Source organism: Pipistrellus kuhlii, unplaced genomic scaffold (genome assembly GCF_014108245.1).
Source record: "Pipistrellus kuhlii isolate mPipKuh1 unplaced genomic scaffold, mPipKuh1.p scaffold_m20_p_3, whole genome shotgun sequence".
NCBI classification, from domain to species: domain Eukaryota; kingdom Metazoa; phylum Chordata; class Mammalia; order Chiroptera; family Vespertilionidae; genus Pipistrellus; species Pipistrellus kuhlii.
Window position 1 is genome coordinate 2,521,229 of NW_023425529.1, and position 24,511 is coordinate 2,545,739.

The window sequence follows — 24,511 nt, forward strand, 5'->3', positions numbered from 1 at the left end:
GCGCTGGTAGAGCCAGCCCCAGGACCAGGCCCGGATACCAGCTCTGCCCAGATTTACTACTTGGCTCCGGTCAAGCTGCCTCACCTTCTGGAGCCTCAGCTTTGGCTTCTGAGGATGGAGGCAATATTCCTTGCCTGCTCGGGCTGGAGGTGTGAGGCCGCAGGGAGACCCGGGCCGTTTGGTGCTGCCCTCCAGGGCACACTCCGCTGCAGCCTGCGGCCTGCATGTGGGGTGGAAACCTTGGCAGAGACATGGGAGGAGGAGCACTGGACCCGGGTCAGGCCCTGGGGCCGGGCCATTGAAGCAGCTGCTCCCCCAGCTGGGTCCCTGCCTCCCTGGGAGAGGCGACTGCCACTCTGACCCCTGGGCCTGCGGCAGATGGCAGGTGGCAGGCAGTGACCAGGCCCAACAGCTGCCTGTGGTCAGGGAGGGGCCCTCCCAGGTGCCCGGCAGCCAGAAGGTGTGCTGGGGAGGCACGGAGGCCGCAAGGTCTCAGGCCCCAGCCGGAGCTGATCAAGCTTATTGGCGAGCGGTGAGGGAGGGAGGGAAGTGGTCGGCTCTGCAACCACTGAAACTGATTGATGGGTTAATGCGGAGGTTTCCACCGCCACAGGCTGTGCTGGGAAAGGGGAGGGGCCACAGGGCAGCCAGGGCTGCGGGGAGGCCAGCTGGGACCCCATGTGACAGTGTCTCCTGAGCCAGGAGCACTGCCTGGCCAAGGCAGGAGCACGGGGTTTGGGTCAGGCGTGGGCCTAGGACCTGAAGCCCATGAGGCCCGAGGATCTGAAGGGCACTCTCCTAAGGAAGGGGACTGCGAGCCGGAGGTTAGGGTGTGGGGAGCTGTGGGGTGGGGAAGAGGGCTGATCCAGAACCAGAAAGAACAAAATAAACACACCTTGGAAACCATGGAAACCGAGAGCAGAGGCCTGGGAGGCGGAGGAGGGGCGGCTCTCTGGAGAATTACACCGCAGCCGGCTGAATCCGGCCTCTGCGCAGCACCAGCTATGTGGCCTGAGGCAAACCACTAGGTCCCTCGGACTGTTGATTTCTTCAGCTGTAAAATGGACACATTATAATGATCCCGCAAAGCTGTTTTGATAATTAGGTTGGAGAATGTAACTCCACAGAAGAGTCTTAGGAAGTGCTCACTAGTACTGGCCACATTGGCTGCTAGTATTAACCAGAACGGGGCGTGGAGGGGAAGGGCTTGGTGAAGGTGGAGGGGGAGGCAGGGTGTAGGAGCTGCTGATGCAGGGACGGGAGCGGGCCTGCTCTCCTGCCCGACAGTCTGGGGGCTGCCCGTCTGGGGGTGCTCTAAGCTGTATCCATTCATTTCACCACCCAGGGGTGTCCCCTGGGCTGGAACCCCAGCTCAGCCACCCTCCTGGGCTCTGGCTTTGCCGCATCCCCTCCCCTGGCAGCGCCTGGCCCGGGGGAGGGGGTGACAGACACAGGACACCAGCGGAGTGCGGCGGACACGGTTTATTTCGCTCCGGCGGGAGTCAGGGCGGGGCCAGCCTCCTCCCCGGGCTCCCCGTCCCAGCCGCCGCCCGGAGGCCTGGCGTCCCCGGGGCAGGGGCAGCCGTCGGGGCCCGGGGACACGGGCCGGACGCGGCGGCGGGCGCGGCGGGAGCGCGGGGGGCGGCGCGCCCCGGGCCACAGGCGGCGGAGGCGCGCGCGGAAGTGGCGGGAGGCGAGCGCGTAGACCAGCGGGTTGAGGCAGGAGTTGGCGTAGGCCAGGCAGTGCGAGGCCAGGCGGCAGGCGTAGGTGGCCGGGCTGAAGGCGAAGCGGCCGAACCAGAAGCACAGGATGAGCGCGTGGTGCGGGCCCCAGCACAGCGCGAACAGCGCCGCCACCGCCAGCATGGCGCGCCCCGCGCGGCCCGCCGCCCTGCGCCGCGCCCCCGCCGCCGCCGCCGCCGCCGCGCCCGCCGGGCCCACGGCCGCCCGCAGGCAGCGCAGCGCGCGCGCGTACGCCAGGCTCACCACGGCCACGGGCAGCAGGTAGCCGGCCGCGAAGGTGGCCACGTCCAGGGCGCGGCGGCGCGCGTCCTCCCAGGCGGGCACGCAGAGCTCGCCGGCGCCGTAGCGCACCGTGCCGTAGTAGCTGAGGTAGGGCGCCGCCAGCAGCGCCGCCAGCAGCCACACCAGCCCCACGGCGGCGCGCGCGTGGCGCGGGGTGCGCAGGGCCCGCGAGCGCAGCGGGTGCCGCACGGCCAGGTACCTGCGGGGGGGGGGCGGTCAGCCGCATCCGCGCCCCCACCGCGGAAATGGAGCCTGGGGGTTGGTGGAGCAGGGGGTCACCACTCAACCTGCCCCCCGGGTGGTAGTGATTAAGGGGGTTTACGGGCCAAGCGCTTAGAGAAGTGCCGGGAAGTGCAGAGTAAAATGACTTGGCCAAGGTCATCAGCTAGACAGTGAGCCTGGATTTGACCCCAAGTTTCAAGCCATGAAGGCAGCCATGGATGATGTCAACCAGGCCAGGCATGGGTGGTAATACATATCTGAGTTCGTTCGTGTATCCCTTTCCTCATTCATTTCCCTCACAGGGCCCCTAGCATGTGCCAGACCTGGTGAGGGCGCTTGAGACACAGAGACCTTTAGGGGAAGGTCCTAACGGAGTTGGGAAGGGCAGGATGGTCCCTGCAAGCCCGCCCTGCAGGTGCCCAGAGGCTGGTAGGTGATGGCCAGAGCTGCTCCTTTCCTCTCTCCCATCTCCCTTTTGGGTCCCCGGTTCTCTCTGTCCTGAGGCCAGTGAGCGCTGGTCAGGTCTTCCCGCCCCGGCCCAGCCCGGTCCCAGGCACACCTGTCCACGGAGACGGCGGCCAGCGTGAAGCTGCTGGCATACATGGTGAGGTAGATGAGCAGGTGCACAGCCTTGCAGACGAGGGCCCCGAAGAGCCAGGCGTCCAGCGTGTAGATGGCGGCCTGGAAAGGCACGCAGCACAGGATGAAGCAGAGGTCGGCCACGGCCAGGTTGAGGATGAACAGGTCAGTAGTGCTGCCCGGCTCCTGCCACACCCCGGGGCCGGGCTGCAGCAGCACGGCCAGCACCAGCCCGTTGCCCACCGTGCCCAGCAGGAAGATGAGGGCAAAGACCACGGGCACTGCCACAGCCCCCACGCTCCCTGGGCTGTCCAGCGAACTGTTCTGGGCATCAGCCATCTCTCCAGCAGATGACCACCTGGGGAGAGAAGCTGGACTTCTCAGGCAGGGCTCCCAGCCCTGGTCACAGGGTCTGGTTTCCTCAGCCTGGGCCTGGCTAGATCCCCTGGGCTAGATGCTCCTGGGGCGGGGGGGGGGGGGGGGGGGGGGGGGGGAAGAGCCCTATGGTGCAAGCGCCTGGCAGTTACATTGGTGTCTGAGGTGGGTTTGCCAGCTTCCTAGAGAACACCCCCTAGTGCTAAGTGAGAAGGGCTGACTGGGGAGGTGATGGACACCTCCAACCAATGGTGCAGGTAGACACAGGCGGAGGGGGTGAGTAGAGGGGCACCCCATCCTCGGGAGCAGGTATATTTCCTTTTCAGTGGGGCATCTGAAGCTCAGGGGAGACTCTTGGACATGGGTCAAGGCCAGCAAAACCTGGGGGAGTCCAGTTTGGTGAGAGCCCCCAGTAGCACAGCTGGGAACTCCAAATATAGGTCCCCCTCCCCACCCCTCCCCGCACATGAGAAAGTCTGGGCCGAGAGCGGGCACAGGGAAGCTGAGGATCACACTCTGAGCGGCAGAAGTGGGGCTGCTGCCATCCTGGTGCTGACTCCCGGGCTGGAGCGCTCCCGAGAGCCTGTCTGTAACCGGTGCCGCTGAGAAAACCTGTGTGCGTGCATGTGCACGTGTGTTTGTGCAAGCTGTGTCCTCCCTCACCCTACCCCACCCCACATCGGCTCCTACCTGCGGATTCCCCCTGAAGCCTGGGACCCCTAGGTGGGTGGGACAAATTTAGGGCAAGGGGAACAGGCAGGGGGAGGTAAGAAAATAGATGTGCTGTACCCCCCCTCCCCCCAGCCAGCATGCACCAGACCCTCCCAGTGCAGGATGGGTAACTCTTACCTGGGTCCTGGGCTCTAGGCTCCCGCTCGATCCTGGGTGAACCGTCAGGCTGGGGCTGCCCCAGCTCCGTGGCCACCGCTTGGTGCCTCCCTCAGATGCAGAGCTGCCTCTCACGCCTCCCTCTTCTCCTTTAAGGCCCCTCCTCTGCCGAGCGGGACTTGGGCAGTCGCTCCCGAGTGCCCAGTGGCCACCCCCCTCAGCCCCGGACATCCCCCAGGTGCATGCTCTTCTGCCAGGCTCTCCTCTTTGCTTCCTTTGGGCAGTGAGTAACCCATTGATCTTGCTCTCTGAGAATTGCTTTGTAGTTAACCCCTCTGTGCCCAGGGCCCTGCCTGAGGATTCCACTCCCCATCCTCCCCTCTCCCTGCTCCGACCCAAGTCCAGAAAGGATTCCTAGTCTTGAATGGGGTGTCGTAGGCTGGGAAAGCAGAATGAGTGCCTTTTCTGCATTCTTCAGGTGAGGCCCCTCCCCAGACCCCGAGAACCTGGAGACGTATCAGTGCGGCCCAGGGGTTAAGTCTGGCTGGACACTGGAGAGTGTGTATCAGCCTGAGGAGTCTGGCTTAGCCAGAGGGCAATGGGGAACTAGGAAGAAGTTTTAGAGCAGGGATATAACCTGCCACTTTATTTTGTAATTAACTTATCACGGCTGCGGTGAAAAGGATGCACAGATTGGCAGTGATCTAACAAGTGACCTGTTAGATGCCTTTTTTTTTTTTTTTTTAACATATTTTATTGATTTTTTACAGAGAGGAAAGGGGAGGGATAGAGAGTTAGAAACATCGATTCAGCTGCCTCTTGCACACCCCCTTCTGAGAATGTGCCCGCAACCAAGGTACATGCCTTTGACCCGAATCGAACCTGGGACCCTTCAGTCCCCAGGCTGACACTCTATCCACTGAGCCGAACCAATCAGGGCTGTTAGAGGCCTCTTCACATGCCAACAGCCAGACAGGTTAAAGGTCTTGGAGAATGGCGGCTTAGTCCAGGGGTTCCGGCCGGACCTCTCAGAGGAGTGGACCACATGGCCAAAGGGATACAGGCCGGCACCTAGGGGTGCGGTGCTGACCGCAGGGAGTGAAGAGGTGGGAGGGACTGCATGGTCTTTCTAGAAGCTGGGAGGGTGGAACGAACGTCCAGGGGGAAGTCTGGGAGGGTGGAAGTAGTATGAGGGGTGCTGACCAAGCCAAGCCTTGCATCAAGGCCAGAGGAGCTAGGCCCGGGGTTTCTGGGAGCGCTCAGCAGTGCTGCTCTAGCCTATGGCTCTCACCAGGTGCAGACAACCCCTAAACTGAAGATATTAGGACTCAGACCTAGACTCCAAATCTGAATTCAGAGCTAGCAGGCTGAATTAAGGCATTGCCGCGGGCTCTTATGAGCACTGAAAGGCAGGCTGTAGGATCCTAGACTCAAGAGTGCTGGGTTTTAGAATCACAATCACCCTTTATGAATTGAATGTGCCAATCGACTCCCAGAAGCCCGGGCTCCCTAATGTGGCAATGCCTGCACCTGGGGAGCCCTGAGATCCCTGACATACTGTCCTACCTCCCCTTGGGGGCCCCCAGCCCACAAGGCCACTCCTTACCCCTAGCTGGGCTCTGGCAAACGAGGGCACTCCCAGCAGCGGTGAAGCTGAGCAGCTTTGATGGTAGATGCAGAGGGAGGATAGAGGGGACATGGAAAGCCTGGCCTCGGGGCAGGCAAGAAGGCATGTCCTCATGGCCAGCACCAGCGTGCCTCTAGCACCCTCCTCCCTCCACTCCGACTTCTGTTCCCGGCGGCCACAGCTTGAACCCGTGCCCACTGCAAAGGATGTGGGTGGTGTGCCCTGGGAGCGGTCCTCTGAGCCGCCAGCCCTGCTGTAAGAAATGCCACTGACCCATGACCGGCCCTCAAGCCTCTTGCGAGTGTCTAGTATGTGCCAAGCCCAACTGCATGCAACCAGAGCTGCTGCTCCTCAGTGCTTCCCATGGCCCCTTCCGGACGGCCATGGACCAGGCCACCACATACTGGCCAGCTGCACGGTGCACTAGTGGCCAGGCCCAGGATGTCCCAGCTGCTTATGGTGTCCATTGGGGGAAGCTAGCCAACAGCTAGTGGGCCTGAGCCGGGCGCTCTGGCTCTGCTGGGTAGGGCGCACCTACAGTGACTATGATCGTGGCTGCCAGGAATGTATCGTGCCACCGGCAGACTTTACATATCAAGCTACAGTCTATGCACCCTTGCTGCTATAGCAGTGCATGTGGCACCAGGTGCCTTCCACTGGTGGCAGGAGCATTCAAGGGTTCTTGCTGATGTGGCCACAGCAGCCCCTCCCCCTTGCTGCATCCCCCAGCACCCTGGGCTCCTTGACCCCACCTTCAAGCTCTTCCAGATCACAGGTTAGGACTCCAGAACCCCCGTGTTAAGATCCTGCAGGGTTGGGCTGGAGCTCAATCAGATAGTCCACCCCATCATTTCCAAGGAAAGGGGAGGCTGGGATGCAGGGCATCACAGACCTTGTCCTAGTTCCCTGTTAATAAGGCCTTATCAGCCTTCCTGCTCTAGCAGCAAACTGCGCAAGAGCTTCCCAAGGCTAATCACCGAGAGCCAGCCCCCGCCCGCACCAGTGCCCATAAGGCTGAGTGGGGAGGGCAAGGGGAAAAGACCGTGTGTGTGTGTGTGTGTGTGTGTGTGTGTGTGTGTGTGTTGGGGGGATGGGGGTACTATCTCCAATAGGAACGCAGCGAGGCGTGGTGGACAAAGGTGGATGGGGCCTTCACAGCAGCCAATCACCTCCTGGCCTTGCCCGCGAAGCAGCCCGGAGTCCAAGGCCTGGAGTCTGGAGGGGCGGGGCCATAGCGGCCGGAGTCTTAGCTCGCGGCGCCCCCTGGCGGCTGATCATCAGGCCATTAGGCCTTGAGATGAGGGTGCAAGAAGGCCGGCATTAACATAAATCCAGGCTCCGTGCTGGCAGGGGGGTGAGGGGATGAGGCACACACAGAGAATGGGGCCCAGAGTGGCTGGAACACAAGGTTCCAGGCACAGGGGCCTCTCCAGGAGTGACCCACAATCTTTCCTTTGGGGCTTGAATCCTCAGCCTCTCGCACAAACATGGGATGGGGTCCATCCTTCTATTCTGGCAGCTGTAAGTGGTCCTTCAGATGGGAGGAACACCCAAGGCTAGACTCCGGAGGCTGCAGAGCAGGGGCGGCCCCTGCTGTATCAGCCCAGCAGCCTGGGTCTCCTCTTAATGTGGGGAGGTGTTCAGCTCTGAGGTCTGCTTGCAGGAGCCTGCCCAGAGCCCCGTCCTGCCTGCTGCTTCACTGCTCAGAGAGAATAAAGCAGACCAACGCGTCACAGCAATTTCCACGTTTGTTTCACACTCAGGGCCACAAGCACCGGCCTGGCCCCAGGACTCGGACAGGGCTGAGCCTCCGGCCTGGGCTGACGTGGAGGGCGGGCTCAGGGCAATGCCCCGTGCCGCCGCCCCACCTCCACGAAGGCCTCCACGCAACGGTCGATGTCCTCCTCGCTGTGCACCGCGGAGATCTGCACCCGGATCCGGGCCTTGCCCTTGGGGACCACTGGGTAGCTGAACCCGATGACAAAGATGCCTGGGAAGGTGGAGAGAGCCAACCTGGGACTCACTGGAGCCTGCAGGCTTTGGGGCATGACACACAGCTCCTACTTCCTAAGGATCGCAGAGAGCAAGGGGGCAGCCCATGGTCTCTTCGACATGGACTGCCTCGTGGCTGGGTTTCCGCATTAGGACAGCTGGTCAAAAAGGGGAGTAGGGTGGGGACAATGGGGAGTATCACAGTCTAAGGGTTCGTTCCTCCCTCTTTTCTCTCAGGACCCACAGCCAGTCCTTTCGTCTGGTCTCCTCACCTTTCTTTAGCATGTCGTCCGCCATGCCAGAGGCCAGCCGGGCATCACCCAGCATCACCGGGCAGATGGGGTGATTGACTCCCGAGATGGTGAAGCCAGCAGCCTTCATCTTACTGCGGAACCTGTGGGCACAAACGGTGTCACAGGCCCACTGGGGGCTAGGGATCTTTCACACCCACTCCTGATGGGCACAGATCTGTGCCGAAGTCTGCAGAGACCACAGACAGAGGTGCAGTCAGAAAGTCAAATGGGGAGCCAGGCAGAGGAAGAAACAGACCAGAAAGAGGTTGAAAGACAGAATTACATAAGATGGGCAGACGCCAAGCTGCGTCCCAGTGAAACAGGCGGGAGATGTGGTGTGAGCAGAGGTGGCACCTGTAGGCAGGGCTGGGCCAGCACATAAGGCAGGCCTCATCAGCTCCCCCCCAGCCTTTCCCACCCCCGCCAGGGACTGCACCGCTCGGTCTTGGCTGCCATAGACTGGACAATGGAGTTGTCTTCCATGAGCATGTCCAAGGCCTTGGAGGCACAGCCGACGACAGCAGGCGGCAGGCTATTGGAGAAGAGGTAGGGCCGGGCCCGCTGCCGGAGCAGGGACACCAGGGGCCCAGGCCCCGTCGTGTAGCCCCCTGAGAAACAAGGGCAGAGGTGGGGGTAGCCGAGAGGATAGTCCATGCTGCCCTCTGTCCGCAGTCCCAGCTGTCCCCTCCTCACCTCCCCGGAGACTCCTCTAGGGCCCTGCATGTGGACAAGGGGACCTCAGGGGCACAACCCATAGGCACCTGATGCTCCGCCCAGCGCCTTCCCCAGTGTGGAGTTGATGATGGTGACCTGGTCCTTCACGCCCAGCAGCTCATCCGTGCCCCTGCAAGGAAAGCTGCCACTGCCCCCACTGGCCGCCTGAGCCCTCAGCAGTCACGGAGGAGCTGGAGGCTGGCCTCCTGGTTTCCCTCCCACCCTCAGGAGCCCGACCCAAGGCCTCAGGGGCCACATGCTCCCACCGTCCTGTGGGCCCCAGGAAGCCAGTGGCATGGCATTCGTCCACAAAGACCAGGGCATCGTATCGAGATGCGAGGTTGCAGATCTCCTGCAGGGGTGCAATGTCGCCATCCATAGAGAAGGCCCCGTCAGTGGCCACCAGGCGTAGTCGATGCTTCTGCAGGGTAAGGCGAGGACAGGTGGCGGCTGGTGTCATGAGCTGGGTGAAACCACCCACCTTCTGAGCTACTTGGGGCTCAAAGAGCTCACTTTGCCCGGTGCCCAGCACAGAGGTGGGTACATAAGCACTATAGTATTGGGACTGGAACATCTTCCTCATCCCTCCTCTCTGGGCCGCACCCATCCCTGCCAGGGCAGTGGGAGCACACAGCCCCGATGCCCTGTGTCCCCTTCAGAGGGCAGCGTGGGGTGGGGCCAGTTCTTCCCATAAGTTCATCGCATCACCATGCCTAAGAGCCTGCCACACTAAGGTACCAAGGTGGCAGGATGCAATGGAAAAGAGCTCTGGGTCTGAGGGACATGGGTTCCAATCCGGGCTGTTTCCAATGTGCAGGCTGTCTGTGTGGACCTGGGCTTGCCGCACCTGAGCCTCCTTCAGCTTGGCCTCTAGGTCGGCCATGTCCAGGTGGCGGTAGCGGAACTTGTGGGCCTTGCAAAGACGAATGCCATCGATGATGGAGGCGTGGTTCAGCTCATCGGACAGGACTGCGTCCTCCGCGGTCAGCAGGGCCTGGAAGAAGGCAGGGGGGTAGACCATCACCCAGCCTCCTGGTGTTCTCCCTCTCTGATTCCCCCGAGTCCACATTTCACTGCCAACCACGGCATTTCGTTGGGCAGGGGGGCAGGGCGGCAAGGAGCCCTCTGCCTCTCTCTGGGGCCCCTGCCACCCCCAGCCTTCCAGCTGATGTAGGTTATCCCCCAGATACCCTGAAAGTTCGCCTCCTTGCAAGCCTCCGGATCCTTTCTGAAGCACATACTGGCCTAACCTGACCTCCCTAAGAAATGACCACTGGAGCCTCTAGCCATGGCACTGGCAGCCTGTCAGGGTCTCCTGACTGCCCACTCCTTCTACAGCCTAGCAAGCCTCACCAACTCCCACCCATGGCCCCGACATACCTCAAAGAGGCCGGCATTGGCATCAAAACAGCTGGGATAAAGAATGGCATCCTCGCGCTGGTGGAAGTGGGCTATCTTTTTTTCTAGATCCTTGTGGATGCTCTGAAGAAAGCGAGTGAGACGGGTTAATGCCTGCAGGGGCCCATGGCACAAGTCCTGGGGACAGAAGGTCATAAACACACCCAGCCTAGGAGGCTCCCTCCTTGCTTCACAAGGTTCCTCAGAGCCCACAGGAATCAGGCAAATGGTTCTCACTGAGGAGCTAGGGACTTGCTCGGGGGCCCTTCCTGGTCGGCTCTTCTTTTTGTAATGAGGGGTGGACAGTGAAACTATGGGTACTGATGGCAAAAAAAGATGTGTCTTGCTAATATCAAGCTGAGTGTCTTTTTTGGTTGCTTTATGGCAGTGTTTCCCAAACTTCTCTCATGAGAATCACCTGGTGGAGTTGTTAAAATACAGATTCCTGAATCCCAACTAAGAAGTACTAAACTACAATAGAATTTTTGGGAACATATAGGTATAATTGTATACTTAACTAGTAAGTATACAATTATACAATTTGGGAACATATAGGTAAAATTGTATACTTACTAAGTAAGTATACAATTTTACTTATATGTTCCCAAAAATTCTAGTTTAGCACTTTTTAGTTGGGATTCAGGAATCTGTATTTTAACAACTCCACCAGGTGATTCTCATCATGAGAGAAGCTTGGGAAACACCGCTTTATGGAAAAGAAGAGAATTACATAAGTAACTCTAAGCTCATTTGGATCTTGAAATCTTAGATTGAGAACTGCCCAGTCTGGGTGAGGATTTTGAGCATGGACTCCTGAGCCAGGCCACCTGGGTTCAAATCCTACCATGAAGGCCTGTGTGCCCTTCAGTAAGACTCTGGGCCTCAGTGTCCTCTTTAACAGGGACAACACTGATCACTGAGGATAGTTCTGAGCATTAATGTAATGTTCTTAAAACAGTACCTGACACATAGTAAGCACAGTAAGTTTCATGTTTACATGTTTATTTTGAAACACTACAAAATAAAACAATAACCAACATTCATTGAGCACTGCTGTGTGTCAAGCACTGTTCTAAGCATTTTTAAATGTATTAACTCTTTAATTTGTAAAGACCTAATAAGTACTATTATCCCAATTTTATCAATAAAAGGATTGAGAATCAGAGAGGTTAAGTCACTTGCCCAGAGTAACAGTCAATAAAAGGTGTTGCTGGGCCCCGGCCGGGTGATTCAATCAGTTGGAGTGTTGTCCCATACACGAAAAAGTTTTGTGTTCGAATCCCGGTCCGGGCACATACCTAGGTTTCGGGTTCAGTTCCCTACTGGGGTGTGTGTGGGAGGCAACGAACGCTGTTTCTTTCTCACATCCAAGTCTCTCCCTCTCTCCTTTCCTCTCTCTCTTAAATCAGTAAACACATCCTCAGGTGAGGATCAAAGGAAAAAAAGGTGGTGCTGGGAATTGGGCTTTAGCCCAATTGCTCCAGAGCCGTATCCCTCAATCCCTGCCTTCTGTTCTTCCTTCCCTGGGGGACAGGTGGGCTCTGTTCGGCAGGTGGGAAAACATGCCGGAGGAGGTGTTTCACAGCAGACAGAAGCCTGAACCCAGTCTTTCTAGTGAACAGCTCTGGGCCGAGAGTGGCCCACAGCCCTGGGAGGGAATGAGCTGAGCTGGCTAAACCAGTCCTGCCGACTGTGGGAAGCAGACAGCTGGGGTCAGTGCCCAATGCCGGGGACAAGGCCCCCCTCTACCCGCCCGCCCCCTTCCCCACATCAGCGCTGTATACCTGGGTCCCACAGATGAAGCGGACAGAACTAAGGCCAGCTCCGAACTCCTTCAGGGTCTGCAAGCCTGCCTGGATCACCTCGGGGTGGCTGCTCAGGCCCAGGTAGTTGTTGGCACAGAAGTTAAGGATTTCTGAAGGGGGGGACAGAGAGCAGACAGCAGCCCAAGGCCCTAAGGAAAGGCCTTAAAAGGTGTCAGTGCTGGGCCCCGGGGACCCAGGCAGTAAATGAGTCTGGATTCACCCTGGAGGAGGCAACAACCACACAGTATGACCCATTCTGGGGCAGAGGCCAGGAGGGGGAGCTGGGGCCCCTAGGAGGCACTGAATCACCAGCTACAGGAGAGGAAGGGTCAGGAATGGGTCTGAGTGGCCTCTTGAAAGATGAGAAATTTAAATTCTGCCCCCCTCCTCCCCCCAGGAGGAACTCCTTCTGTCCCTGAGGACACCACAACCCCTCATCTGAGTCTTGGTTACTCAGGGGTAAATGAACAGGGTTTGGTCAGATGCTCACTGTGGTTCTCAAACTTCACTTGACTTTGCTGCCCGATACAGAATTACAGGTCAGAAAGGGGTGCCTCGGAGACCTGGACCTTGAATTATCCCCGAGGAGGAAAAGGAGGCTTGAGGAAGGTTCCCTCAGCCGGGGAGAGGCAAAAAGGGATGAGCATCTGGGGTCTCCTAATTTCCCATCTTTTGACCTGCTCCAAGCTTCCTTGGGGGAGGGGGAGGGAAAGAGGGATTTCCTGGGACCGCCATTTTACAAATGAGTGCAACAGCGCCAAGGATTCCATGCCTACTTCCAGAGGACAGCCTTTCTAACCAGTACCATTTGGGACCTGGCACGGAGGGAGACCAGGTGGTCCAACTCCTGGTGTGACTCCTGCAGCAGCCCATGCGCCCCTTGCTCGCCGAGACTGGCCAGGAAGTTGGCCTCTCCGGCCCATTAGCTGGCCTTCCAGCTGCACTGCACCAGGGGACCCGGACTGCGCCCAGCTCTGCCGGCGGCTCGCTGGGGGCTTTGGGGCAGCTCCCTCCTGGGCTTTTTTAGTGTAAAGCGGAGAAGTTTACAGAAGTCACGTGCAGCTCTGACTAGCAATGCCAGGTTTCTCGTTTCACCTTCCCATCACCCTTCCTCGAAGCAGCTGGGGTCCCAGGTGGGCACGTCTCTTTTCCCACAGTCTTCCAGGGCCCCCTCTGCCCTCCGAGTCAAACAAGTGCTCAAGGGCAAATCGCCTCCCTTTGTGGAAACAGGTTCAGCCAGAACAAACACTGAGTGTGATAGCTGGAAAAGGGACCCGCGGCTACGAGCGCAGGACCTCCAGCCAAGGCCTCGCAACGGCCTTTTCAACAGCCGCCCACGCCCAACGCCTGGGAGGGGAGTTACCTCCGGAGACGCCGGAGACGCGGATGCGCGGCCCCTGACGCGACGTGATGACCCGCTCGCTCTTCCAGGTGCCGGCCCCGCGGATGCTGTCCAGCTCCCCCTCCAGGATGCCACGCAGCCGGCTCAGCGCGGAGTGCGCGCGGCGGCCGGGGTCCCGGGAGAGCGCGGCGCCGAGCGCGGACACGGCCCACATCGCGCCACTTCGCCTGCCCGCGAGCGCGCCGCCGGAGCCCAGCACACCGCGGCCGCGTCACGTGGCGGGGGCCGGACCCGGACAGCCAATCGGAGCGACGAGAGCGCCCTCGAGGGGCGGGAGGGCGGGCCCAGGGGCGGTGGGCGGGGCCAGCGCGGTGCGCGGAGCGGACTCTCCAGTTGAAGCGGGAGGCCACGCGGCGGGGCCCGGAGCCCGGCCCCCGGCCCCCGGCCCGCCCACACGCCCAGCCCTGGGAGGACCGCTCCGGACCCCAGGGCAGCAGCCGGAGGCACGCCCGGTGCCCTCAGCCCCGAGACTCCCGTTTTGGGGAGCTCTTGGGACCCTCCCTCCGCCCTCAGGTGCGAAGGCCCCCACATCCCCCCAGGACTCCCCCGCCCAGTGCTCCGCCTTCTCCAGTGTCAGAAGTGAGGAAAACACCGCCCAGGTTTTATCCTTTTCCAAATTTTTATTTTAAAGTTTCAAAATTACAAAGACAGCAATTCTTCCCGGCACAAATAACACTTGTGGGTTTTTGTTTTGTTTTTTTACAAAAGGTGGGGGGGGGGAATAGGACGCGAACTGCGCCTTTTCCTATTTTGAGAGACTGTACAGGTTTTTTCTCCCGCTCCCGGTGGACCTAAGCGCTAGCCTAAGGAGGTATGTACACATTTACACAGACACGGACTAGCTTGTGAACTACTGAGCGATTCAAAGTCACTGCGGTATGTCTTACTGTCCACTCCCCGCCCCCGCCCCCCACTACCTAGAAAAGACTCGGAAACAACGAGGTCGGACGTGTGTGGCGCTGGCAGGGCTGGAGACTCACCAGACCACCAAGCCACCTCTGGTACAGGAGGAACCAAAACACCGGGAACACAATCCAATTGTGTGGAAAAACCCAGGTTTCGACAGGGCACACTGAGGCACTTGGCTGACTGACTCCCCACCCTTACCCCAAAGTTTCCATCGAACAACAGGCTTTCCGAAGCCACAAAGACCCCCCCCCCCCCCCATGGCTAGTTTCCAGCTGAGAAGCCACAGCTTCTCAGACCAGCTGTCACCCCCCCCCCCCCCCAGGACAATAGGAAGCCCCGGGACAGACTCACACAAGTGAAGGAAACTGGACTTGGACCCCCATCCCCACCCCCCTGCTCAGCCCGGGAGGTGGCAGTCTGCCGGAGAGGGCTTATCCCACCTCCCTAACCCGGTGTCCAGCGGCTGCCGACCCCCTGCTTCCCAACAAGGTCCTGAAACGCACAAGGGCCGCTCAACTTAAAAGAAAACTCACTTTGTCTCAAAGATAATTCCTACAAACCTTACCATTCCTGGGCTCCCTCCCTCTCAACTAGCCAAAACAACCCCCCCCCATCCTCCATTTACCTTCATAGCGAACAAGCCATCCACCTAAACAAAACACACAAACCCTCCCCAAACCCTAAGTAGATTAATAACAAATTAACAGAACAAAATATAAGTACATTCTCATCATTACAGAGATGAGATAGTTTTTTGCTGTCCTTGCACGACTGGTTAAGGAAAAAGGAACTATTCCCTAATGTCTAAGGAATCCGAATTGTCTCACATAAAGTCAGAATATAGAAAGGGGCGAGGGGTGCAGGTGAGGCGTTAAGAGAGAAGGAAGGAGGAAAGTATTTACAGAAAACAGGAGGCAGGCAGGCAGGAGTGTCCAAGAAAAGCCTCATTGTCACTTCTTCTTGCCGGCCCGCTTGGCACTGGACTTGGCTTTGGGCTTCACCGGCTTGGCCTTCTTCGGCTTGGATGCCTTGACCGGCTTGGCTTTGACAGTCTTGGGCTTTTTGGCTTTCTTGGGCGTGGCGGCCGCCTTCTTCTTGGCCTTCTTGACCGGGGTGGCTTTGGGCTTCTTGCTGGGGGCCTTGGCGGCCGCCTTCTTGGGCTTGGCCGCCTTCTTTGGCGTGGCCACCTTCTTGACCTCCTTCTTGGTCTTCTTGAAGGCCACCGACCGCTTGGGCTCGTCGCCCCTGGCCAGGCGGAAGGAGCCCGAGGCGCCCACGCCTTTGGTCTGCTTGAGGACCCCGGTGGTCACCAGGCGCTTGATGGACAACTTGATCTGCGAGTCGGCGTTCTCGCCCACCTTGTAGTGGCTCTTGATGTACTTCTGGATGGACTGGCGCGAGGAGCCGGCGCGGTTCTTCTCCGCCTGGATGGCGGCCACGATCATGTCCGAGTACTTGGGGTGGTCCGTGGACTTCTTGGAGGCCTTGGCCCGCTTGGGCTTGGCCGCAGGGGCCGACGTGGAGTTCTCGGTCATGGTGGGCCGCCCGGTCCCGCCGCTGGAGAAGGCGCCTTCAAAAGGGCCGGCCCCCGTCGGAGGCCGAGGGGAGCGTCACGAGCGGCTGCTTTCGCACCCGGGTTAACTGGGACCGGGCTCGGGCGCAGGCAGAGCTCGCTGCGCCGGTTCTGCGTGGCTCGGCCCCGCCAGCCGCTCGGTCGGTCAGTCTGTCTGTCTGTCCCTGCGCGCGCGGCGGCTGCGGCTCTGGTCCTGCCTCCGCCTCCGCTGCCTCTCTTTTCCCAGCTCCGCGTCTGGCGCTCGGGCGGCGCATCCGGGTATTTAGCGGCGGCGGGCGGACCGCGGTGAGGACAGGGCTGCTGGCTGCCTGCTCCCGGCCCGGAATGGCGCTGCGCCGCCGCCATCTGTGTTTCTTCCGCCGAGCAAATCCGACCTTTCCCCTCGCCCCGGGCCTCCCCGCTCCCCGCCGCCGCCCGGGGTCGCTGCCCGGCTCCCTGGGCTCCCCCGCCAGGCGGCTCGCCGGCCTGGCCGCCGCCCCCCGAGCCCGCGAGGCGCCCCAAACGGCGCCGAGGACCGCTGCTGCGCCGGCACATTTCCCCTTTGCGGGGGGCTGGCTCTGCGGAGCCGGGGAGCCCGGGTGCGGGAAACCCCCCGGAGCAAAGCCCCCACCCTGGGGCTCCCGGGGACCCCGCTCCCGGCCCGCTGCGGGCTCCCGCAGCCCGGCGGTGTGGCCGGAAAGCGACCCCAACTAACACACGCGGCCCCGAGCCGGGCGACTCCCAGCCGGGCCGAGCCGGGACAGGGGGGAGGGGTCGCTCCCCCGGGGTCCGGTCACCTCTCGGGGGTCATCCCGCGACCGGGCCCCCCGCGCCTCTACCCCATCTCTGCCCATGGGGCCCCTGAGCAAACTTTCTCTGGAAGAGTTGGAAGGGCACTTTCAAACTTTGTCCCTTCCCCCTCCTCCATCGGCTCTCCCCCAGCGGGCCCCCTGACCCCTGCGGTGGGGGTTCTCTCCGGAGGCCGAACCCCCAGGGCTGCCAGGGCCCCCCGAGACAGTGAGGAGGGGTCCTCCGAGTCGCCTGCACCCCTCCAAGGCCCCCCACACTTCCCATAGATCTTAACCGGGAATTCTTTTATATGCCTCCCTCAGCCTGGTTTTGGGGTGTCCGAGGCAGAGCCCGTTGCCCCCACCCCAGGGCCCAGCCTGGGGGTGCAGTCCCCCTCCCAGGAACCCTCCAGGCCCGGGGGGTCTGGGGCGGAAGGACCAGGACCCCGGGGCTGCCCCGCAGGCTCTAAGCAGAGCCGGTCCTGGGGGCGCCTGCAGGGACCAGGCGCTGCGAGCTGCGGGGCGCGGGGGAGCGGGGCGAGGAGAAGGGGGCGAGGAGGGGGTCGGCCCGTGGTCCTCACTCCCCCTCGGAAAGTGTGCGGTCGCTCGGGGAGCCGGGGCCGGGACCACCGCCATTTTGCTGGGAGGATGCAGTGTCTTTGTTAAAATGCACACATCTCTCCCCGTCTCTGGCAGGTATGGGCGAGGCCAGCGAGGGGTGCCATCGGCCTCAGAGGGCCTGGAGGGGCTCTGGGGGCATGTGGGGGCTCAGAGGCCAGCAGAGGGGCCCTCAGGACGCCTGGGACGGAGCCCCTGGTTTGCGACGGACGTTGGGCATCCCAGGGTCTAATTTCCCACTCGGGCAGGGTCCTGGGTTGGGATCCTGGGATGCCCGGTGCCTGAGCCACCTCCCCGCATCAGACCCGCTGGCATTCCCTAAGCGGAGGCCCATCACTCTTCACCCCAAACAATGCCCTGGGCGGGGGAGGGGGGTAGCTGGTCCCGGAAAAGAACGGGTCTGCGCCCTGCTCTGGAGCCTTGGCTGTGGCGCAGGGAAGGGGGAGGGATGGAGGGTTTAGGTGCGGGACGGGGTCTTAGCGAGGATGCGGGGAGGGGGAAAGGCTCGTGCAGGACTCGGAGGCCAGGGAAATTAGTGGGTTCCCCCCACACCAAGGGATGGATTAATCCAAATGATTGGGGGAGGGGGGAGGGGAGGAGGAGGCCAGAGACATTCTGAAGCCTGGTGATCTTGGTGGCACAGGTGGGGAGGGACGTGACGAAGGCCAAGTTCTTATTTGGTGTCAGTGACCCCGAAGTTCCCTGACTTGAAAACACAGCGTTCTGGTGGGTTTGCTTTGGCTGTTTTCAAAGGCAGTTCTCCAGGCTCCCAAGATCTGGATGGGGAAACAGGTATCCAGATGAAGACACCCCCAGATGTTCACCAACATCCTGCGCTTTCAGGGACGTGTCACCCTGCGCCCCCACATCCGCGCACCTCTTAGAACCAGCACCGATGGATCAATCCAGTGCCATCATGACGGAATAATTTTATTTTCAGGGCGCACTACAATTTGCAAAGTGCTCTCCACCGTTACTTTGAACCTTTGCGCCTCCAGCCTGGGGAGACAGACAACGTGATCACTGCCCCTGTCACCCCTATTTTTCCGGGGCGGCGGAGGGACTCCTTCGGGTGGGTGAGGGGGGGCGCGCTGTTAAGGTCAGCTCCCGGCGACCCCAGGCTTGGATTTGATTTTGTAGCTGCCCCATCCCTATCCCTGCCCGTCCCAGCGCCCTGCAAACTCTCCCCCCCGCCCCCCCGGAACCGGAGCCAGAAATGGAGGGGAGGGTCGCCCGGGCTTTCCACCGGCTGGCAGCCCACCTCCCCTGCTGGGGAGATTTGGGAGGAGGGGCGGGCTCGGCAGGGGTTGCCCCGGAGTGGGGCGCAGAGTCCGAGGTCGAGGGAGGCCAGGTGAGGCGAGGCTGCCTCCGGGTTAGCCTGGCCGCACTTGGCCTCTGTAGGGCCCCACCCGGCCCGGGAAGGGCTGCCCCCGGCGGAGGCGGAACTCCCTCCTCCCCTCCAACGCGAGCCCTTTAAGATCCCGGAGCCGCAGAGATGCGGGCAACTCCTCCTGGGAAATGTAGTCTCCGCGGGCGCCAGCCCCGCACTGCGCCCCCAGCCCGGACCGGGGAACCGGGCACAGCCGCGCGCCCAGGGCGCGGGGCGAAGGTCAGACGCCCAGCCGGGCGGGTGCGGAGAAACCCCCGGCCTCCCTGCTGTTTGTTTGTTTGTTTGTTTGTTTTTGTTCAACCTGTTAAAAGGGGGCTCCAGCTCTCTGTGGGCTGGTGTGAGGTGAAATGAAATCCCTTATGGAAGAGCGGAGATCGCATTAGAGTGCCAGGAGTCATGCTTTCACTAATGTGCATGAGCCACGTTTACTGAGCCTTGACCCATCACATCTTCGTTTTTCAGGCAGGAGGTCTGGAATGGCTAAGGGACGTGCCCAAGGGGGATGGGTGGGGGAGGGGGGGCAGCGTGAAGGAGGGTGACCCAGGAGGGTGACTGCTGACCGACTCCCAAGCCAGTGACTTTCCCATGGCCTGCTGTGGTCTCCTGTACAGAGGGCACACACTCTGGGCTTTGGGACCTTAAGGAATTCACTGGACGTGTGTCAGGCGCTGAGATAGGTAGGACCTCTTAAAATTAACCAACCTCAAATAACCCTTACGCCAACGAGACCTGTGTTGGGGTGACAGATTCTGTTCCCCTGCGGCTCCTACGTTTTAAGCCTGTGCAGCACGTGATGGGCTGAAGCCTGCAGGCAATGTGACACAATGGTAAGTATTTCTGTAATACTTTACACATTCCTAGGGTGGGATGGCTGTCATACGTGTGGTCCTGTGATGACTGCAGTGTGGTTACACGGCGCATGACGGTATTCAGGCTTCTTTTAAGAGTAGAGGAAATTTTGCCTCCCAGCGCCCGGATGGGGGTCAGAGAGTTGTGGCTGGCTGTCCTGGGGGCTCTGCCTGTTACCCCGGAGGAGAGGGAAGAATAAATTACCCGCTGTATAGTCTCCTGCTGCTGCTCTAACCATTATTCCAAACTTGGTGGCTTTAAACAACACGTTTGTTATCTTACAGTTCCAGAGGTCAGTAGTCCAAAATGGGTCTCCTTGGGCTGGAGGGAAAACCCATTTGCTGCTTTTTCCCAAGTCCAGGCGCCTGCATTCCCTGGCTGTGGACCCTTTCCATCACAAAAGTTGTCAATAACTGATTGTTTTTTCTGCTGCTATCTTTCCAGCTCTGACACTCCCACCTTCTTCCTCTTCCCTCACGTAAGGACCTTTGAGATTCCATTGGGCTACGTAGATAATCCAAGGTCAATCAATTAACAACCTTAATCCCCCCTTCTCATGCGACATAACATCTCCCCAGGTTCCAGGGATCAGGACCCAAACGTCTTTGGGGAGCCGTGATTCTACTTCCCACACGCAGCTACCCACATGCCTGCGTGGGCAGGGGCTGGGGGAGGTGAGCAGTATCCTTCCGCACCCGCTGTGGCCCGGAGTGGGGCTCAGCTCGCATCCAGGGCTGATCCTGTTCGGAAAAGCCCTGGCTGGGCAGAGCTGAGGAGGCGGGCACTTTTCGGTCACCTGGCAGCAGTGTGGCTGGCAGGAAGGAGGGGAGACTGTAGAACCCTCTGGCCGGGCTCTGTCAGATTCCTCATGTCCCTAAATGCCCATCACTTTTTCTTTTTTCAGTCCTCACCCGAGGATATTTCTTCCAGTGGCCTTTAGAGAGAGAGTGGGAGGGAAGGAGGAGGGGGAGAGAAACACCCATGTGAGAGACACATTGACTGGCTGCCTCCTACATGTGCCCTGACTGGGGCTGGGGATCACACCCGCAACCGAGGTACATGACCTTGGCCAGGAATCAAACCCGGGACCCTGAGGTCTGAGGGCCAGTGCTCTGAGAAAAAGTGGCCAGGGCTGTCCACCACTGTTTAATGTAAAGAGTCTAAGACCCTTCAGTTCGCAGTCCGACGCTCTATCCACTGAGCCAAACAGGTTTTGGCACACTGCAGAATTTTAAGCTCAAAATTTTAAGTTTCTTTTAAAAAATTAATCCAGCCCTAACTGGTTTGGCTCAGTGGATAGAGCGACAGCCTGCAGACTCAAGGGTCCCAGGTTCGATTCTGGTCAGGGGCGTGTACCTTGGTTGCGGGCACGTCCCCAGTAGGAGGTGTGCAGGAGGCAGCTGATTGATGTTCCTAACTCTCTATCTCTCTCCCTTCCTCTCTGTAAGAAATCAATCAAATATATTTTTAAAAAATTAAAAAAAATTTAAAAATTAAAAATTAATCCAGTTATTTTAAGATAAAAATTTAGTTGATAACCAATATCATTAAAGCTAGAGACGACGCAATGTACTTGTGATTCTAAAACTGACATGGAACTGACTGTTCCCATCGCCCAAGTGCACACAACAAACACCACCAGCCCCTGAGATGCCTGCTCTGTGTCTCTCCCTGATCCAATCTCTCTGACCTTTACCCTCAAGTTACGTAAACAGTTCTCTTGTTTTCTTTATGGTTTTCCCATATATGGACTTCTTCCCAGACACTGTACAGCTTCCTGTTGCCTGGCGTGGGACCACATACCGATGGCCTCCAGTGTGGGTGTTTCTCTGTGACCTGCTTCTTTCGCTCAGCGCTGTGTTGTTGAAGGTCATCACACTGGTGCTAGCAGCCGAGGCTCATTTGTTTTCACTGCTGTGGTCAGAGCACATGCTGCTTTGGTGGGGCCTAAAGTTTCTACAAATTTGGGGGTCCTTTTAAAAAATATGTAAATTTTAATAAAATATTAGGTAAAAACTGAATTTATATTTAGAAGAAGAGAACTCACAGTTGTATATTTAAAAAAAAAAACTGGTAAAGATCACAAGCATCACGAAATCCAGAAATATATTATTCTTACTAATTATTGTCTGATCCACTTGACGAAGGTCCCTCACAGAGCCTTACAAGGGCTTGGGGGTTCCTCTCAGGGCCTTGACAGGGGGCTGGGCAAGGGGAGGACCCTAAAACTTCAGTGAGACCAACTTCACAGTGAACCTGTCCCAGAATGTGGTCCTGGAAGAGGACACAACCCATCTCCATTCTACTCGTGACAGGATGGCTCCCCAAGATGCCCCGGTTCCCGGAGCCTGTGAATATGCTCTGTCACCTGACAAGGAGCAATTACGGTAGCAGATGGGATCAAGGTTGCTGAGCTGGAGATAGGAGACTCTCCTGGATTATCCAGGTGGTTCAACGTAATCACAAAAGTCCTTTTAAAAAATATATATTTTATTGATTTTTTTACAGAGAGGAAGGGAGAGGGATAGAGAGTTAGAAACATCAACGAAAGAGAAACATCTGCCCTTGACCAGAATCGAACCTGGGACCTGTAATCTGCAGGCTGACACTGTATCCACTGAACCAAACCAGTTAGGGCTCAAAAGAGTCCTTGAATCGGGAAAGGGGGAGGGGAAGAATCAGACCCAGAGCGATGGCAGCAGGAGAGACCTGACCCACCTTCTCTAGCTTGTAAGGGAGAAGGAATGCAGGCGGCTTCTGGAAATTGGAAAAGGTAAATAACACGCTCCCCCTGGAGCCTCCGAGGAAGCACACCCCTTCCAGCACCCTGCGCTTAGCCCCGTGAGACCCATTTTGGACTCCTGGCCTCCGGCACCATAAGGTAGTGAGTGAATCTGTGTTGTTGTAAGCCACCGCGTTTGGGACCATTTGTTACAGCAGCCGGAGGAAGCTCATACACCGCCATGTTGGTTGGTCGGACACTTGGGTGGTTTCCAGTTTCTTGCTCTCCAGTGTTGCTGTGAGTTTTCTGCTGGGCAGGTCCTGGTGCCAACAGGGAGGAGCTGCAGAAGGCGGGGCTCCCGCTTTACCAGGTCCTGCCTGTGCTTTTCACTAGCCACCCTGTGGGTGCTGGAGTAGGAAAGGGCAGGATGAGGGTGGCAAGACCGGAAGGGGCCATCTCAGCTACGCAGATACTGAACGAAGGAGCGGGCAGTGGAGGGGGAAGAAGGGGCAGGTGTGAGGAATATTTAGGGGAACACGTCCACAGGACTTCCTTAAGGCTTCATGGCTGGGGGTTTCGGGAGGAACCAGAAAGACTCCCAAGTTCCTAGAGCAGAAGCAAGGAAGGGTGGGACCCCGCGGTGGTGATGCTGGGAGCCTGGCTCCGGGTCCTTGCTCCATGGGCCTTCTGCTCCCCTGCCCTTTCCACCGCTCTCCTGGGCCCTCTCCGCCTCACGCCGAGGGAGCTGGCCCTCCCTGACACCCTTCATGGCTGAGAATCAAATGATGGACAGACACACTCCGGGACAGAGGAATGAACAGCAGGTGACAGCTTTCACAGTTAAGCGTTAACTAGTTTAACTGAACTGAACTTTAACTCCTAAGATTTAAAGCAACAGAACACATCACGGAGACAAAGACGGGAGGTTTTGACCCTTAGCCATAGTTTAATCTCCAAATGTCTAGCTCAGTGGTCTGCAAACTCATTAAGCCCACAGAGCCAAATATCAACAGTACAACAATTGAAATTTCTTCTGAGAGCCAAATTTTTTAAACTTAAACTTCTTCTAACGCCACTTCTCCAAAACAGACTCGCCCAGGCCATGGTATTTTGTGGAAGAGCCACACTCAAGGGGCCAAAGAGCCACATGTGGCTCTCGAGCTGCAGTTGGCCGACCACAGGGCTAGGGGGTGCTGAGGAAAGCAACCTATCGGAGATATGTGTGGAGGATCCCATTTTATAAAATAGGGGGTCCAGGAGCTCCCTGCAGGGCACATAACAACAGCCCACATTCCCTGATAGTTACTGTGTGCCTGGCACGGTGCTGGTGTGGCAGGTGACCCAAGCTCAGAGCCGGAGGCTGGGCATTGTGGGGCACAGACGCCAGGAGTGGCTTGGGCTGGAGGTTTTGCCGGATCCGCCCTTGCTGGCATCATTCCCGCTTCAGGGAGTGAGGACCGAGCTGAGGGTGTGCAGAGAGGGCTGTCCCCGGAGGCCTGGCAGGAGGCCGGGCCTGTGGCAGTGGGACCGGCCTCCTTTGACAGGGAGCCCTGGGATCTCAGACTATTCTGGAAGAGACCTCCAGAGGGAGATGCTGGGCTTCGTACCGATGGCTTCATGCGCGCAGGAGAGGCTGGTTAGATAAACAGGCACACACTGAGCAGCTCCGCCAAGCCGGGCAAATGCCCGTGAGTGTGCGTGGGTCCACACCACGTCATTACTCACTGTTTCCTGTGGACGTGGAAGCGGTCACGGCAGGCCTTTGTTTTTTATTTTATACCCTAAAGGCAGTAATTTTCCACCGGGGTGCTGCAAGAATTTTTAAAACATGCAATACCTGACTCGTCAGGAGCACTGACCTCTCTTCCCTGGATTGTCAAACAAAAACATGACAACAGCCAACACCACAGCCGCCCAGTGTGAGTGAATGAAAATGATGCCTGTTTTTTTTTGTGTCAGATCAGCAAAAAGTATACTATATTGTTTAGCGGGTCTCAGAAATTTAGTTATTAGTTTATGTGTGCCATGAGAGGAAAAGGGTTGAAAATCACTGCCCAAAAGCGTTTTAATTTTACATACTAGTATAACTTCATTACACACTAGTTTTAATTTATACACCAGTTTTAATTTAAAAAAATGTTTTTAGAGAGAGAGGAAGGGAAAGAGAGAAAAAAAATTAATTGTTTGCCTCCCATCTGCCCTTGGACAGGGGATTGAACCTGCAACCTTTTGGTATACGGATGACACTCCAACAAACAGAGCCACGCAGCCAGGGTTCTTCCTTTTGCAAAAAAGAAAGAACCTTTATAATGTCAAAAACATACGTATGAGGAAAGGCAAAAAAAAAACCAACAACAAAAAAAAAAAAACCTTCAGAGTAAATATGATGAAAGGAAAGGGAGAGAGAGAGATAGAATTATCAA

At 58.4% G+C, this 24,511-nt stretch overlaps 3 protein-coding genes across 3 annotated transcripts; all 3 read right to left on the reverse strand.

Moving 5' to 3' along the window:
- Positions 1 to 1,024: 1,024 nt before the first annotated feature.
- Positions 1,025 to 3,780, reverse strand: GALR3 (galanin receptor 3). Its single transcript, XM_045587417.1, has 4 exons — positions 2,807 to 3,780; positions 1,987 to 2,224; positions 1,559 to 1,777; positions 1,025 to 1,054 (listed from the first exon to the last, which is right to left on the reverse strand). Exons 1-4 carry the CDS (start codon positions 3,163 to 3,165, stop codon positions 1,025 to 1,027), a joined length of 846 nt encoding a protein of 281 aa, XP_045443373.1. The 5' UTR covers positions 3,166 to 3,780.
- Positions 3,781 to 7,392: 3,612 nt separating this feature from the next.
- GCAT (glycine C-acetyltransferase) lies at positions 7,393 to 13,461 on the reverse strand. The gene is made up of 9 exons (XM_036458380.2): positions 13,222 to 13,461; positions 11,838 to 11,968; positions 10,036 to 10,137; positions 9,503 to 9,649; positions 8,922 to 9,076; positions 8,703 to 8,785; positions 8,378 to 8,549; positions 7,921 to 8,042; positions 7,393 to 7,646 (listed from the first exon to the last, which is right to left on the reverse strand). The coding sequence occupies exons 1-9, from the start codon at positions 13,412 to 13,414 to the stop codon at positions 7,495 to 7,497; spliced, it is 1,257 nt and encodes a 418-aa protein (XP_036314273.1). The 5' UTR covers positions 13,415 to 13,461; the 3' UTR covers positions 7,393 to 7,494.
- Positions 13,462 to 13,865: 404 nt separating this feature from the next.
- Positions 13,866 to 15,997, reverse strand: LOC118728541 (histone H1.0). Its single transcript, XM_036455144.2, has one exon. It carries the CDS (start codon positions 15,702 to 15,704, stop codon positions 15,120 to 15,122), a length of 585 nt encoding a protein of 194 aa, XP_036311037.1. The 5' UTR covers positions 15,705 to 15,997; the 3' UTR covers positions 13,866 to 15,119.
- Between the last annotated feature and the right edge of the window lie 8,514 nt (positions 15,998 to 24,511).

Bases quoted from the DNA above. Each gene is read 5' to 3' on its own strand.
- GALR3 (XM_045587417.1), bottom strand. From the start codon at position 3,165: ATGGCTGATGCCCAGAACAGTTCGCTGGACAGCCCAGGGAGCGTGGGG. The intron at 1,778-1,986 runs GTGAGCCTGGCG...CTTCGCCTTCAG, and splicing joins ACCTGCTGCCCGTGGCCGTG to CCCGGCCACCTACGCCTGCC. The intron at 1,055-1,558 runs GCCTCCGGGCGG...TCCATTTTACAG, and splicing joins CCCTGCCCCGGGGACGCCAG to CTGAAGAAATCAACAGTCCG.
- GCAT (XM_036458380.2), bottom strand. From the start codon at position 13,414: ATGTGGGCCGTGTCCGCGCTCGGCGCCGCGCTCTCCCGGGACCCCGGC. The intron at 8,786-8,921 runs GTGGGAGCATGT...CTTTCCTTGCAG, and splicing joins TTCCTGGGGCCCACAGGACG to GGGCACGGATGAGCTGCTGG. The intron at 8,550-8,702 runs GTGCCTATGGGT...CTTGTTTCTCAG, and splicing joins GGCGCTGGGCGGAGCATCAG to GGGGCTACACGACGGGGCCT.
- LOC118728541 (XM_036455144.2), bottom strand. From the start codon at position 15,704: ATGACCGAGAACTCCACGTCGGCCCCTGCGGCCAAGCCCAAGCGGGCC.